The sequence below is a fragment of the Lithobates pipiens genome, unplaced genomic scaffold (assembly GCF_037356315.1).
Source record: "Lithobates pipiens isolate NorthernLeopardFrog02 unplaced genomic scaffold, aLitPip1_a1.2 Scaffold_8, whole genome shotgun sequence".
NCBI lineage: Eukaryota > Metazoa > Chordata > Amphibia > Anura > Ranidae > Lithobates > Lithobates pipiens.
The window spans coordinates 365,991,768-366,006,809 of record NW_027507903.1 but is presented as its reverse complement, the minus strand read 5'-3'; the positions used below and the strand labels follow the sequence as shown (position 1 = coordinate 366,006,809).

The window sequence follows — 15,042 nt, the reverse complement described above, 5'->3', positions numbered from 1 at the left end:
TTTGCAACCAGGCCACGGGTGAGGCGGGCGGTGTGAGAGAGCAAGGCGGGCATGCAGGTGATAGAGCCCGGTGCATCACAGAGGCGGACGGGCAGGTGAGAGAGCACAGTGGATCACAGAGGTGGGTGGGTGAGAGATCCTGGTGGATCACAGAGGCAGGCAGATGAGAGAAGCTGGCAAGCAGAGTAGACATCATCTCTCTGCACCCGCCCTGCATCAGAGCTCTTCCACCCTCACAGCACTGGTGTCGGAGGTGTGGTGGGGAGCAGAGAGATGACACCATCTCTCACCGCCTGCCCCACATCACTGCTGTCCTGCCCTCACTTAAGAATGACCACTGCACAGAGGCCTTCCTCTGTGCTAAATTAAACATTGCCACCAGTGCAGTGACAGCCTACATCTGGTGGCACTGGCAGGCAGCATGGCTAGTGGCATTCATCTGGTGGCAGGCAGCTTGGTAATTGGCATTCCTCACCTGTTTGCAGGCGATGTGATAAGTGGCATTCATCTGGTGGCAGGCAGTGTGGCAAGTGGCATTCCTCATCTGATGGCAGGCAGCATGGCAAGTGGCATTCATCTGGTGGCAGGCAGCGTGGCAAGTGGCATTCCTCATCTGGTGGCAGGCAGCATGGCAAGTAGCATTCCTCATCTGGTGGCACGAAGCATGGCAAGTGACATTTATCTGGTGGTAGGCGAAGTGGCAAGTGGCATTTCTCATCTGGTGGCAGGCGATGTGGCAATTGACATTCCTCATCTGGTGGCAGGCAGTGTGGTAAATGGCAATCATCTGGTGGCAGGCAGCATGGCAAGTGGCATTCCTCATCTGGTGGCAGGCAGCATGGCAAATGGCATTCATCTGGTGGCAGGCGATGTGGCAAGTGACAAGCTGCATCTGGTGTCAGGCGACGTGGAAACTGACATGCTCAGGGCTCCCACTGATTCTGCAATATGGTGGGTTGAACTTTTTCTTTTTTTTTTACAATGTAATAATTGAAATAATGCGCTTCACTCATCCTGACACAATAACAACCATGGTGCCCATAAAATGCCCGTGAAAAATTTCTTACCCCGCATGGCCTCAACCCCCCCGGGCCTCGGCTTAATTTTCTTCCACGCAGCCGGTCCCCGGTGTCAAAAAAGTTGGGGATCGCTGCTCTACAGCATTGCCAATTTTTTTCTGGATGAGCGCATTCTTCTTTACCAACTTAAGGAGCACTGCACACTAAGTAAAGGAGGCACTGATGAAACACATAGGGCGAAGCCATAGCATCATTGCATCACTTTCTGTTTGGTCCCTGGTACACAGGGGAGCCACAGGCTTTCCGGGTTTTCTAACTGCTAATCAATTTAATTAAATGTAAGGGCACAACCGCATGTTTTTTTTTATAAATAAAAGGAGTTTTAATGGTATTGCACTACGAAGTACTATTTTTGCTTGCATATACTGCATATTAGAAGGGGCTGATAAGGAGCAACTACAGCGGAGGTTTTGGTTTACATACAGCAGTGTAACTGTGAAGGCACAACACCCCCTAGAGGGGAGAACCCTCTGGTGAGTGCATTAGATATAGGAGAGCACGGAATTAAGCACCTTAAAAGACCAATAACCTTAAACAAAAGTGTGGTGTATAATTTAATTAATATGTAAAGTTTAAAAAAAAGGCAATTTATCCTTAAATATCTCTATGCAGTGGTAAATATAAATAACCAAATATATGGTTAGGAAGCCAAATATGTAATCCATTCTGAGAATAACAGACGGACAAGATATACTGTATATACTATTAGAAGAGATATACTGTATATACTATTAGAGGAGATATACTGTATATACTATTAGAGGATATATACGGTATATACTATTAAAGGGTGAATTTGGTAAATATCATCAGACTCGGATCCAATTTATTTATTAAAAAAAAAAAAACAATGTCTTCCGTCCAAAAAAATTTTATTTTAAGAACGTTCGTTCAATTTTCTAATCGTTAGTGGGGTCAAATCGACGTTCATTTTCAACCACAGAGATGGGAAAATTTGGAAATAATAGAAAACTTCTTGGTCAAAGGAATTTTCAGACTGTGTATATGTTTTTTTGTTCAGAAATTATTTTTTTAAAACAGAATGTTAAAAACAAGTTTTTTCATTCAGTGTGGCTAGCATAAGGCTCAGTACACACCTTTGTAGTTTGCTTTTGATCTGTTTCTGCAGTGCTTTTTTACTGTGCATTTTGATTTTTGAACACGTGATTTTGCTGCAATTTGCTTTTTTGTATTTTTTTGGCCAATTTGTTGTGGGGCAGATTAAAAAACACAAATTGCTGCAAAAACACGTTACATGCGCTTTAGCAGCTTCTCCATTGAACTATATTGAACCAAAAAAGCACTGTTTTGCATTAAAAAAGTCCCTGACCCTTTCCAAATATGCAGCGGCTGAAAAAGCTTAGATGTGAACATGTCCCATAGGAAACCATGTAAATCAACTGTAGTGCATTTCTGCAAAAAGCACCAAAAAACATAGAGATGAACCAGGTCTAAGACATTTAGTAACATAATGGGGTTAAAAAACAAAAAAATAGCCCTTTATAATAGAAAAAAAAGCAGATAATCACTACTGTAAGGGGTTCATTTTTTTACTGTAGAAGTAGAACTGTGAAAGTAATATTTACAGTAGCGATTATTTGCTCTTTTTGTACTATAAAGAGCAAATTATTTTTTAACCCCATTATGTTACTGCCCAATTAATTGATTATGAAAATAGTAATCGATTAATTTCATCATTGAATAGTTGTTGATTAATTGATTAGTTTTTTCTGCACTATTGTGGTCATTGACATGTTAGAATACTGCCCTGTGGCCTAGTCTCCGAGGGAGGGGAGGATTGTGATCTGCTTCAGTATGTCACAGTACATGTTGGCATTCATGGTTCCCTCAATGAACTGTAGCTCCCCAGTGCCGGCAGCACTCATGCAGACCCAGACCATGACACTCCCACCACCACGCTTGACTGTAGGCAAGAAACGCTTGTCTTCGTACTCCTCACCCGGTTACCGCCACACAAACTTAACACCATCTGAACCAAATAAGCTTATCTTGGTCTCATCAGACCACAGGAGATGGTTCCAGTAATCCATGTCCTTAGTCTGCTTGTCTTCAGCAAACTGCTGGCTTTCTTGTGCATCACCTTTAGAAGAAGCTTCCTTCTGGGATGACAGCCATGCAGATCAATTTGATGCAGTGTGCAGCATATGGTCTGAGAACTGACAGGCTAACCCCCCACCCCTTCAACCTCTGCAGCAATGCTGGCAGCACTCATACTTCTATTTCCCAAAGACAACCTCTGGATATGACTCTGAGCACATGCACTCAACTTCTTTGGTCGACCATGGCGAGGTCTGTCATTGGAAACTGTCCTGTTAAACCACTTTATGGTTTTGCCCACCATGTTGCAGCTCAGTTTCAGGGTCTTGGCAATCTTCTTATAGCCTAGGCCATCTTTATGTCAAGCATCAATTCCTTTTTTCAGATCCTCAGAGAGTTCTTTGCCATGAGGTGCCATGTTGAACTTCCAGTGACCAGTATGAGACCTTACCTAGGTAGTTGTGACAGTGGAGGCAGCAGCTTTTCTTTTTCTTCATAAATAGGATTTATCATCAGCGCAGAACAAAAAAACTTTTGAAAACCCCTAGATTCAACAAGGTGTTGGGAACATTCCTCAGAGATTTTTCTCCATATTGACATGATAGCATCACGCAGTTGCTGCAGATTTGTCAGCTGCATATCCATAATGTAAATCTCCCATTACACCACATCTGAAAGGTGCTCTATTGGATTATGATCTGGTGACTTTGGAGGCCATTGGGGTACAGTGAACTCATTGTCATATTCTGGAAACCAGTTTGAGATGATTTGTGACATGGTACATTATCCTGCTGGAAGTAGCCATCAGAAGATGGGTACACTGTAGTCATAAAGGGGTGGGCATGATAAGCAACAATACTCAGTTAGGCCATGGCGTTTAACCAATGCTTCAATTCATACTAAAGGCCCCAAAGTGTGTCAAGAAAATATCCCCGACACCATTACACCACTAGCCTGAACCACTGATACAAGGCAGGATGGATTCATGCTTTCATGTATCATGTTGTTTAATCGAGACTCATAAGACCAGGCAAAGTTTTTCCAATCTTCTATTTAGCCTGTGCGAATTGTAGCCTTGGTTTCCTAGTCTTAGCTGACAGGAGTGGCACCTGGTATGGTATTTTGCTGCTGTAGCCCACCTGCTTCAAGGTTCAATGTGTTGCAGGTTCAGAAATGGTATTCTGCATACCTTGGTTGTACCGAGTGGTTATTTGAGTTACTGTTGCCAAATCCCCCTTAAGCGCCTGGGATTGTATATTATGCCTTATATATTGTGTCACAACTGTCTCTATGAATAAAAAATAGAAAACTGAATGTGAAATAACTCTGTACATACTGTGTAGCTGGATGGCTGTCCACCATAGATCCTACCCAAAGAGATTTTTTCAACCTAGATGCCTGCGCTGCAGCTGGCAGCAGTTCTGCGGCCTCAGGCTCTTGGCATACCATCTCTATCAGCGTGGTAGTAGTCCTCAACACAGGCATCTAGGTTGAAGCCCTCTCTTTGGGTAGGATCTATGGTGGAAATCCATCCAGCTATATGTACAGCGTTATTTTACATGGAATGTTCTTCCTATTGTTTTTAAGTTGTTTTATGCATAGAGACTAATTGAATAAAACATGCACTTTTCAGTATGGCTAACTGAGGTATTTCTATTGACTGAGACATCATATTTCTGTTTGAAAATCCCAGTAGATCATCGGTTTTTGAAATACTTAGACCAGCCTACCTGGCACCAACAACCATGCCCCATTCAAAGTCACTTAAATCCCCTTTCTTCCCCATTCTGATGCTTGATTTGAACTTCAGCAAGTCATCTTTACCACGTCTAGATGCCTTAATGCATTGAATTTCTGCCATGTGATTGGTTGATTAGCAATTTGTGTTACCAAGCAATTGAACAGGTGAACAGGTGTTAATTAAGTGGCCGGTGAGTCTATATAAATCCTATAATAGTAATAATAAAAATAAAAACATTTTACCACTCTAGTGGCACTCATAATATTTGTGTCAATAAAAAACATTTTACCCGGAGGAATGTTGGGAATCCTTGGCCATAATATCCGACTGCAAAGTAATCAGGTTTTGGACGGAGAATTTTCATTATGTGTTCATAAAATTTAGCTTGCTGTGTCTGCCAGTGGGAAAAAAAATCAAAGCAAAATGAATTGAAATACTGTACTTTATGGCCATAGCAAAATTGTTCATTTTTCTGTGCACTTTATGTAGTTATAGTAGGTGAAGTAGAAAAAGACACAAGTCCATCAAGTCCAACCTATGTGTGTGATTATATAAATAAAATATACATTTAAACTAGTAAAAGAGAAAGGGACATTTTGAAATGCCATTGGCTGGTTCATGAAAAAGCTTTTTATCCTGTGATTATATATACGCAAAAAAAAAAGTTTCATTCAAAAAATGCATTTGCAAATGAAAAATATTCAGGATACGCTAACAATTACTTTTCAAAATTAGATTATTGTTTGTAAATCCATACAACATGGACCATAGAGCCATATAGTTTCCACACTTAAAGGGTAATGCCACGTACATACAACCTGACTTTTCTACAGCAAAGGTCTGACGGAACGAATCCATCTGACAATTCGATCGTGTGTGTGGGCTTCATCGGACCTTTGCTGTCCAAAAATCTGACGGACTTTAGAAATAGAACGTTTCAAATTTTTTCGCCAGAACTCCGCCGGACCCAGTTACTATGGAGAAATCCGCTCATCTGTATACTAGTCCGACGGACAAAAACCGACGCTAGGGCAGCTATTGGCTACTTGCTATGAACTTCCTTATTCTAGTCCGTCCATACATCATCACGTTCAAATCCATCAGACTGTGTGTGGTTGTGATTGTGTGTGGCCAAGTCCGTTCATTCGGAAAGTCCATCAGAACTCCGCCGAAAGTCAGTCGGGAAGACCGTCGGACATAGTCTGCCGGAAAGTCCGGTCGTGTGTACGCGGCATAAGTTTTAGCTTTATTTTGTGGGTGCATCCTCTGGCTCCTGCAGACTCTCAGGACAGCTGTCTGCCCATATATAATACAGTAACATCATACAGTTCTCAGGTAACCAGCTGTAGTTGTAGTCTATCCATTCACAGGAAACTGAAGAAATATTGTGTTTGTGTGGGCAGAGCCCAGCACTGCTTGTCTGTTTTCAAGTTGTGACAGTAGGTGCAGGGAAAAGATCCCCACCCACTGTCACGGGGGGATCGGAAGTGTGAGGTGCAGATGCTGGAGCACATTAAATGTTCCACCCTAAAAATGGGTGGCACATGTAACATTTTCCAAAGGCGTGCTTATCCTTTAATACATTTAACAGCAAATAATCAACAGATAGAAGTGCATGTTCATATGATTTCCAGAAATTGTGCATATTCTTTTGACACTGAATTTGTCTGTTTACTGACATTTAAGAGCAACAAAGAATCAGGTAAACATTTCAATCTCAGTAAAGAAACGGTAATATATTAAGGATGTCATCTGTAGACATTTGTTTCCACATAAATGCTGCTTGCCATTCTGCTAGTGAAACCTGAACTTGATTCACTAAAAATCAGTAAATTAAAGGTAATATTTGTATCACAAAAGATTGTTTTTTTATTTTCTCCTGATTCATAATGTAAATTTATTCTGACATGCAATTGTACATTTTAAGTCGGTTGAGAAATGATAGGCCAGTAACAAATTTTAACATTACATCTGTTTTATCCCTTTAGAAGATACAGCAAGTACAGAAAAGTACCTGTATCGGTATCTGCCAAAAATGCACTCAGCTCTTAAAGTGTATTTCAACTTTTGCAGCCAAATTGGGAATAACACCAATGTTATATTTGTTACATGTTCTCATTTGCATGGCATACCGTACTTAAAAACAATGCTGCTTTATACTTGATATTTTTGAAAACTCCAAAAAAACTCCAAAACTGAAGTTGGTGCAGAGGGGGCTGGGGATACTGTTACAGTATTTACGTTCTGTACTGTGTTGAGTGATCTCATTATCAGCTGTAAACTATATTTTAAACACTGTCATAACAAAAGTTTAACAATCTAAAAGTTGGCACAAGGGACATTGCCTACCATCAGTGTGATGTGTCCCTTATGCTGCTCTTTCCAGGGTTTCAGTGAAATATTTATGCTACAATGCCCCCCACTACTGCAATATGCAGATGTAATCAGGGTTATTAGAACTAAGAGAGCTGTGAAAGGCACTTATCCAGAGTGTGTGATTATGCCCACCCTTTCTGCCCAGTTCCTCCAATCATAGAAGCCATACTACAGCTTCTATGAATGAAACACAATCTATGAATGGAGGGGACAGACACTTAAAACATTCTGCCATCCTCTATTCATAGATCAGATTCCATTCATATAAGCTGTAGTATGGCTTCTATAAATAAATGAGCTGGGCTAAACAGGCAGGCAAAGTCTGCCACTCTTGATGACTGTCTGTCTGTCACAGGTCTGTTGGCTCTATTAAACCTCACCACATGGTGGGCAGGGGGTGTCAGGGGAGGAAGATTTCATGAATGAAGATACAACAGCACAATTTTTGTTAAACTAAACGTAAGATTTACATTATAGGCTGCAAAAAAGGACAGTATTATAGGTAAATAGCATTTTATTCCCTATTGGGTCATTATTTTCTTTATTTTTCAAAAATGTGGTGTAATATGGAGAACCTGGGATCACCAGTCAGCCACTTGTAAATGTAAAAAGTCTTTATTGGTCTTTCAAAAACAAGCAAACAAAAATATTTTTCTTCAGCGACAAACAGTCCATCATTCTATTATAAGGAGAACTTGCAGGAGGCTGACTTCTGCAGTAAATACAACAGTTGGTTTACAGAACATGATGGGGCATGCATTGTTGAATAAATAGAGGTCACTGTGCAGGATTTTGAAAATCCGTCCTAAGAAGAAAGAATATAATCACCCCTTGAAAATGTAAGCCGCAAGGAGGTGTAAGAAAAAAATGTCTGCCTTGTGAAGAAACAAGTAAAGATGTGCAGCATTGAAAAAAAACTGTATAGAGAGCAATAAAGCTTCTTATGTTCCTTTCCGAAGGACAAAGTGAATTAAAAAGCAGGATGCCTTTGCCTTATTGTGCAGCAAATGTTTGTTAAAGAGGAAGTAAATCCTGATGGGTCTAGTTCTTCTTTGTCTCCCTGCAAAGGTCGAGCAATCGCATAGTAGCCCATTATGTGTCACTTACCTGACACAGGAGCCAGCGATGTCACTGCGTCCATCTTCTTCCGGGTATCGCTGCTCCAGCCACTCACAGCGCCGGAGCAGCGATGACGTTACTCACAGCGCACATGCGCACGGGAACCGCCACTAATGGTACCAGCTATGAGTAAGCATTAGCCTTAGTGCGAAGCGCATCAACTGTTAGCATCTTTCGCTGTGATGTAATTTGCTGTGTCCTAAATATTATTTGAATAAAGCATCGTTTTAGCATTGGAGTGCGGCCGTCCAGAGTTCTGTCATTATCCACATTCACTTTAATAGATGTCCCTCTCTCACTTTTTTTTTTATTTGAAGAATGTTTCTGGCCAGATCTAGTGGGACTAGCTGTGAGGGGTCTGCCACATGGGGAAGGACCTGCAGTAGATTATGATATTCTGAAGGGACGAACAAGTCACATTCATATTGTAGAAGTGTTTTATTGAATAGGGAGGCAAGATTAGGGATAGTGGGGTAGGAACCCTCTTCCTTCAGTATCCTCTTCAATGTATTCCTCCAGGAGAATAGGAGTTTGCCGAACAACGAACAATTTTGGGTGTTCGCACCAAATTCGAAAGCCGTGGGAACACCATTTAAAAGTCTATGGGAGAAATCAAAGCTAATTTTAAAGGCTTATATGCATGGTACTGTCATAAAAAGTGTTTGGGGACCTGGGTCCTGCCCCAGGGCACATGTATCAATGCATAAAAAAGTTTTAAAAATGTCTGTTTTTCCGGGAGCAGTGATTTTAATGATGTTTAAAATGAAACAATAGAAGTGAAAGTGAAACAATAAAAGTGTAATATTCCTTTCAAATTCGTACCGGGGGGGTGTCTATAGTATGCCCGTAAAGGGGCGCATGTTTCCTGTGTTTAGAACAGTCTGACAGCAAAATGACATTTCTAAAGGAAAAAAAGTCATTTAAAACTACTATAATGAATTGTCGGTCGGACAATACACACAACAGTTCATTGATAAAAATGGCATGGAATTTCCCCACAGGGGAACCCCGAATCAAAATACCAGGTCTGGTATGGATATTAAAGTGGTTGTAAACCCTTACAACCAACTTTGACCTACAGGTAAGCCTAGATTAAGGCTTAACTTCCCTGGCGGTACGATTATTTCGGATTTTAGGTGCTAAAAGCGGTACCATTATTTTGCATGAAAATTTGGCGTTTTATATTGTAGTCCTGCAATTCTTAGCAATAACTCACTTAAATCTGTCCAAACCAGAGTCTAGCAGACATCCCGGGTATAATAAAGTTTGAAAAATGAAATCATAAATTATAATATAATAAATAATTATAAATAATTGTACCAAATAATAATATAACAATAATAAAAATTATTCAATAATGTAATCAAATCAAAAACACTGAAATTTGCTCAGTTGCAGAATTGTCACTGTCATTACTTTTCAGTATTTGATGACGGATCTCCCCACAAATCGCTATCGCTCAATTCTGTGAGTGATTCCAATTTATTATCGCTGTTTTCTAGCTGGTCTAAAACCATTTTTTATGTAAAGGGACAGTTTTGGTTGCTATGGACAATCTCCAGTTTCCAGACATAAAGAACAGTTTTTATATTATAAAACTGCATGCAGGACACTGGGCAGACCACTAGGGACAACGGGGATGTGAAATATTTACATACAGCAATGTAATCTGTAAGATTACATTATACTGTATGTTTACTGTTTGTTTCACTTTTTGAATTTGGCGCCGATCTCCGACCCCGTGCGTCGCAAAGCTCGCAGGGAACGGAGATCAGCGATGTGATGCATCGAGCGAGACACGGCTCGCTCGTACAGCGGGGAGACAACGCTGGATCCGAGGGAGAAGGTGAGTAAACCTCCGCCTGGATCCAGCGATGCAGTCCCGAGTCTGGCTCGGGGATACCGCTTTTGGTATGAAAATTCCACCCCGAGCCAGACTCGGGAATACCGAACAGGGGGGTTAATCGTAGGTCCAAGAAATATCTCCTAAACCGACACAGTTTAGGAGATATTTGCCGCAAGACAGGCACCGCTGTCTACGGCGCATGTGAGCGCACCGCGGTCAACGGCGATATGCCACGAGTGTCGGCTTCCGTGCGCATGCGCGGGAGTGACGTAATCGCGGCTTCGCCGAATGACAGCGGCGGATCAGCGAGACCCACCGAGAAGATGGATGCGCCGGACTACAGGGGACAGCGGTGACTTTGCTGGTTCCTGTGTCAGGTAAGTGACACATAGTGGACTACTATGCGATGCATAGTAGTCCATTATGCTTTACCTTTGCAGGGAATGAAAGAGGAAGTAAACTCATCTTGGTTTACTTCCTCTTTAAGGGGTACCCCGCATCAAAATTAAAAAAAGAATGGCGTGCGGGTCCCCCTCAAAATCCATACCAGACCTGAATTTTAAGGGTAACCCTGTGCCAATTTTTTTTTTTTAAATGGCGTGGGGTCCCCCCAAAAATCCATACCAGACCCTTATCCGAGCCCGCAACCTGGCAGGGCACAGGAAAAGAGGGGGACAAGAGCGCCCCCCTCCTGAACTGTACCAGGCCACATGCCCTCAACATTGGGACACCCCAAACCACCTTGTCCCCATGTTGATGGGGAGAAGGGCCTCATCCCCACAACTCTTTCCGGGTGGTTGTGGGGGTCTGCGGGCGGAGGGCTTATCAAAATCTGGAAGCCCCCTTTAACAAGGGGACCCCAGATCCCGGCCCCCCACTTCCCTCATTCCTATAGGAGAACTTCCAAGGAAGAGCATACCTGCAAAAACTTTGTACAAAGGACATTTTACACAAGGGCATTCTGCTGACTAGGTTTTTAACCACAAGACATTCTCCATTGTATCCACATGGACATGAATCCTGCTGATCACCTGAAATATACTGTAAATATGTATTTGTGGAACTAAATAATAGTGCTTTAATGTAAAATCTAGTATATTTTTATTTAGTGTCAAAAGAACATATTTACTAACTTTAAACACATTATGCAGCTAACCTACTTAAGCTTATAGTAAATGGATTAGTATCCTGCGTGGATTGGTAGCGTGACCAAACAGGTGGGTAATTTTAAGGAACAATAGGTATACAGAAGCTAGTGTTTCCATTCTTAAGTACATCCTTTCCTATAAGATACTGTATAACATGCATTGCATTACTTAATACACATACATATTTAAAAATATGTTTGTACTTTGACAAAAGATAACTGTAAGCACAGAATTAATGAAACAAAAGTACTTAGAGGCTTAAAGCTGAAGGAAACCCCATGCTCAGAATAGTTAGTAGGCTGCCATTACTGAGCTTCTGAAACTACGAGTTACTTAAGTGGTATTCTGATCCAATAGCTTCAAGTATCCAGGCATTATGGAGCAGAGTAAATTAAACTTTTGATCTACACACCTGTTCTGTTCTGTGACTCAAAGTATTAAAGCCTTTAAATTACTATTACAACTATGGAACTAGCATTTTCAGAAGGCTTTATATATGGTCATCCCACACATTCTTCTTAGTAAGAGCTTCTTTTAACCACTTCAGCCCCGGACCATATTACTGGCCAAAGACCAGACCACTTTTTGCGATTCGGCACTGTGTCGCTTTAACTGACAATTGCGCAGACATGCGTCGTGGCTCCCAAACAAAATTGATGTCCTTTTTTTCCCACAAATAGAGCTTTCTTTTGGTGGCATTTGATCACCCCTGCGTTTTTTATTTTTTGCGCTATAAACAAAAATAGAGCGACAATTTGGAAAGAAGCATTATTTTTTACTTTTTGTTATAATAAATATCCCCCAAAAATATATAAAAAAAAAACATTTTTTTCCCTCAGTTTAGGCCGATATGTATTCTTCTACATATTTTTGGTAAAAAAAAACGCAGATTTTTATTGTGACTGCAACATTATGGCAGACACATCGAACATTTTTGACAAATTTTTGGGACCATTGTCATTTATACAGCAATCACTGCTACATAAATGCAGTGATTCCTGTGTAAATGACACTGGCAGTGAAGGGGTTAACCAGTGGGTGGCAGTGTAGGGGTTAAGTGTTCCTAGGGGTGTGTTACTAACTGTTGGGGGCTGGGCTTTCATTTAGTGAACACTGATCTCTGCTCCAATCACATGTTGCTAGGCAGAACGGGGAGACGCTGTTTACAACGGCAGCTCTCCGTTCAGTTGCCCTGTGAGACGATCGCAGACCGTGGCAAGGGTGGCAAATTTAAAGGGACGTACAGGTACACCCATTTGCCTGCCCGTGCCATTCTGCTGACGTACATCGGCGTGCGCTGGTCGGAAACCTGTTAAAGTAGATCTAAATCCAGTCACTAAACTCATATTAGCTTTTAAGACAAACTGAGCTTTGGAAGCTTTGCCCAAAAAGAGGCAGACAAGGAGCAAAGGTATAATCACCAGTATTGTCTATGGTCTCCTTGCAGCTGGTACAGTATTTTCCCCATTATTAAACTGACATGCCTCCTTCTGCACAGTAGTGGCATCTCCATATCACATTCTATAGCTCATAAGACTAGCAGTCAGAGGCAGAAGAGCCATAGATCTCACACTGAATATATACACTGTTGGGAGGGGATTTACTAAAACTGGTGCATTCAGAATACGGTGCAGCTGTGCATGATAGTCAACCAGCTTCTAACTTCAGCTTGCTCAGATGAGCTTTGACAAATAAAACATGGAAGCTGATTGGTTTCTATGCAGAGCTGCACTAGATTTTGCATGCTACCATTTTAGTAAATAATCCCCTATAAATCTTTAGGCACACTCACAAACCAGAATGTGTACTGCTAGTTTCAGAAGAAATTTAAAAACCTAATCTAACATATTTTTGTTTTCAAATGTTTTAAATCTGTATCTTTTATGAAAAAAAATATCTGGTGAGCCTACAACTTTCATTTAACCTCCCTGGCGGTATGATTATTTCTGATTTTAGGTGCTGAAAGCGTACAATTATTTTGCATGGAAATTTGGCGTTTTAAATTGTAGGCCTGCGATTCTTAGGAATAACTCTCTTAAATCTGTTCAAACCAGAGTCTAGTAGACATCCCGGGTATGATAAAATGTATAATATAATAAATGACTATAAATAATGATAACAAATAATAATAAAAATTATTCAATAATGTAATCAAATCTAAAAACACTGAAATTTGCTCATTTGCAGAATTGTCGCTGTCATTAGATTTAGTGTTTGATGACGGATCTCCCCACAAATCGCTATCGCTCAATTGTGCAAGTGATTCTAATTTATTATCGCTGTTTTCTAGCTGGTCTAAAATCACTTTTGACATAAAGGGACACTTTTTGGTTGCTATGGACAATCTCCAAGTTCCAGGAAGAAAAAAAAACAGTATTTATAATATAAAAGTGCATGCAGGGCACCGGGCAGACCACTAGGGACAAAGGTCGATCGGACCCCCTCCTGCTGGATGCGGCGGTCCGTTTCGCTGCAGGAGCGATCCGGATCTCGATCACTCCTGGCGAATGAGAAGCTTCCCCCGCTGTGTATTGTAAACACAGGCAGGGAGGAAGTGATGTCATTCTCCTCAGGGCAATCTTTTTGACCAGACTGCGAGGAGAACACAGAAAGTAAGTGCACCAAACACTACACTGACATGTAGGTACACATAGGCCCACAAATCCCCCCCGATCCCCCCTGCCCCCCCCCCTCTCCCAGTCACAGTGTCATTGATTGCAGTGATTATTTATTTACTGATCACTGCATTTAGTGTCAATTGTGACAGTAAAAACTGTCAGGGCAGTTAGTGTTAGGACCAGGGTAGCCCCCTACCCCCCCCCCCCCCAATAAAGGTTTAACCCCCTGATTGCCCCTAGAGTTAACCCTTTCACCCCCTTTTGCCAGTGTCACTAAGCGATCGTTTTTCTGATCGCTGCATTAGTGTCACTGGTGCCGCTAGGTAGTTAGTTATTTTTTTAGGTTCACTGCCAGGTTTTTATAGCGCTAGGTACCCCCATATACTACCCAATAACGGTTTAACCCCCTGATTGCCCCTAGTTAACCCTTTCACCCCCTTTTGCCAGTATCACTAAGCAATCGTTTTTCTGATCACTGCATTAGTGTCACTGGTGCCGCTAGGTAGCTAGTTATTTTTTAGGTTCCCCGCCAGGTTTTTATAGCGCTAGGTACCCCGATATACTACCCAATAATGGTTTTAACCCCCTGATTGCCCCTAGTTAACCCTTTCACCCCCTTTTGCTAGTGTCACTAAGTGATCGTTTTTCTGATCGCTGCATTAGTGTCACTGGTGCCGCTAGGTAGCTAGTTAATTTTTTAGGTTCACCGCCAGGTTTTTATAGCGCTAGGTACCCCCATACACTACCCAATAATGGTTTTAACCCCCTGATTGCCCCTAGTTAACCCTTTCACCCCCTTTTGCCAGTGTCACTAAGCAATCATTTTTCTGATTGCTGCATTAGTGTCACTGGTGCCGCTAGGTAAATTCAATATAATAGTGTAGTGCTGAAAAGTGACCTTATGTGCCACCAATCAATATTCTCTAGTGTTCCTCATAGTATTACATAAACACCAGGAATAAAGATTATATTACATTCATTTAGAAACGTGAAAATAACAAAAATTAGTGCATACACAATTGTGTAAACAAAAAAAAAAAGTGATTCAAAAGTCCAA

General features: G+C 41.4%; 1 protein-coding gene across 2 annotated transcripts in view; it reads right to left on the bottom strand.

The window, feature by feature from the left end:
• Window positions 1–15,042, bottom strand: part of DOCK2 (dedicator of cytokinesis 2) — a 513,334-nt gene that overhangs the window by 158,472 nt on the left and 339,820 nt on the right. For both annotated transcript variants that reach the window (XM_077473501.1, XM_077473502.1), the window contains exon 40: window positions 5,168–5,272. In XM_077473501.1, the coding sequence (XP_077329627.1) occupies window positions 5,168–5,272 (105 nt within the window). The remainder of the gene's footprint in view (window positions 1–5,167; window positions 5,273–15,042) is intronic.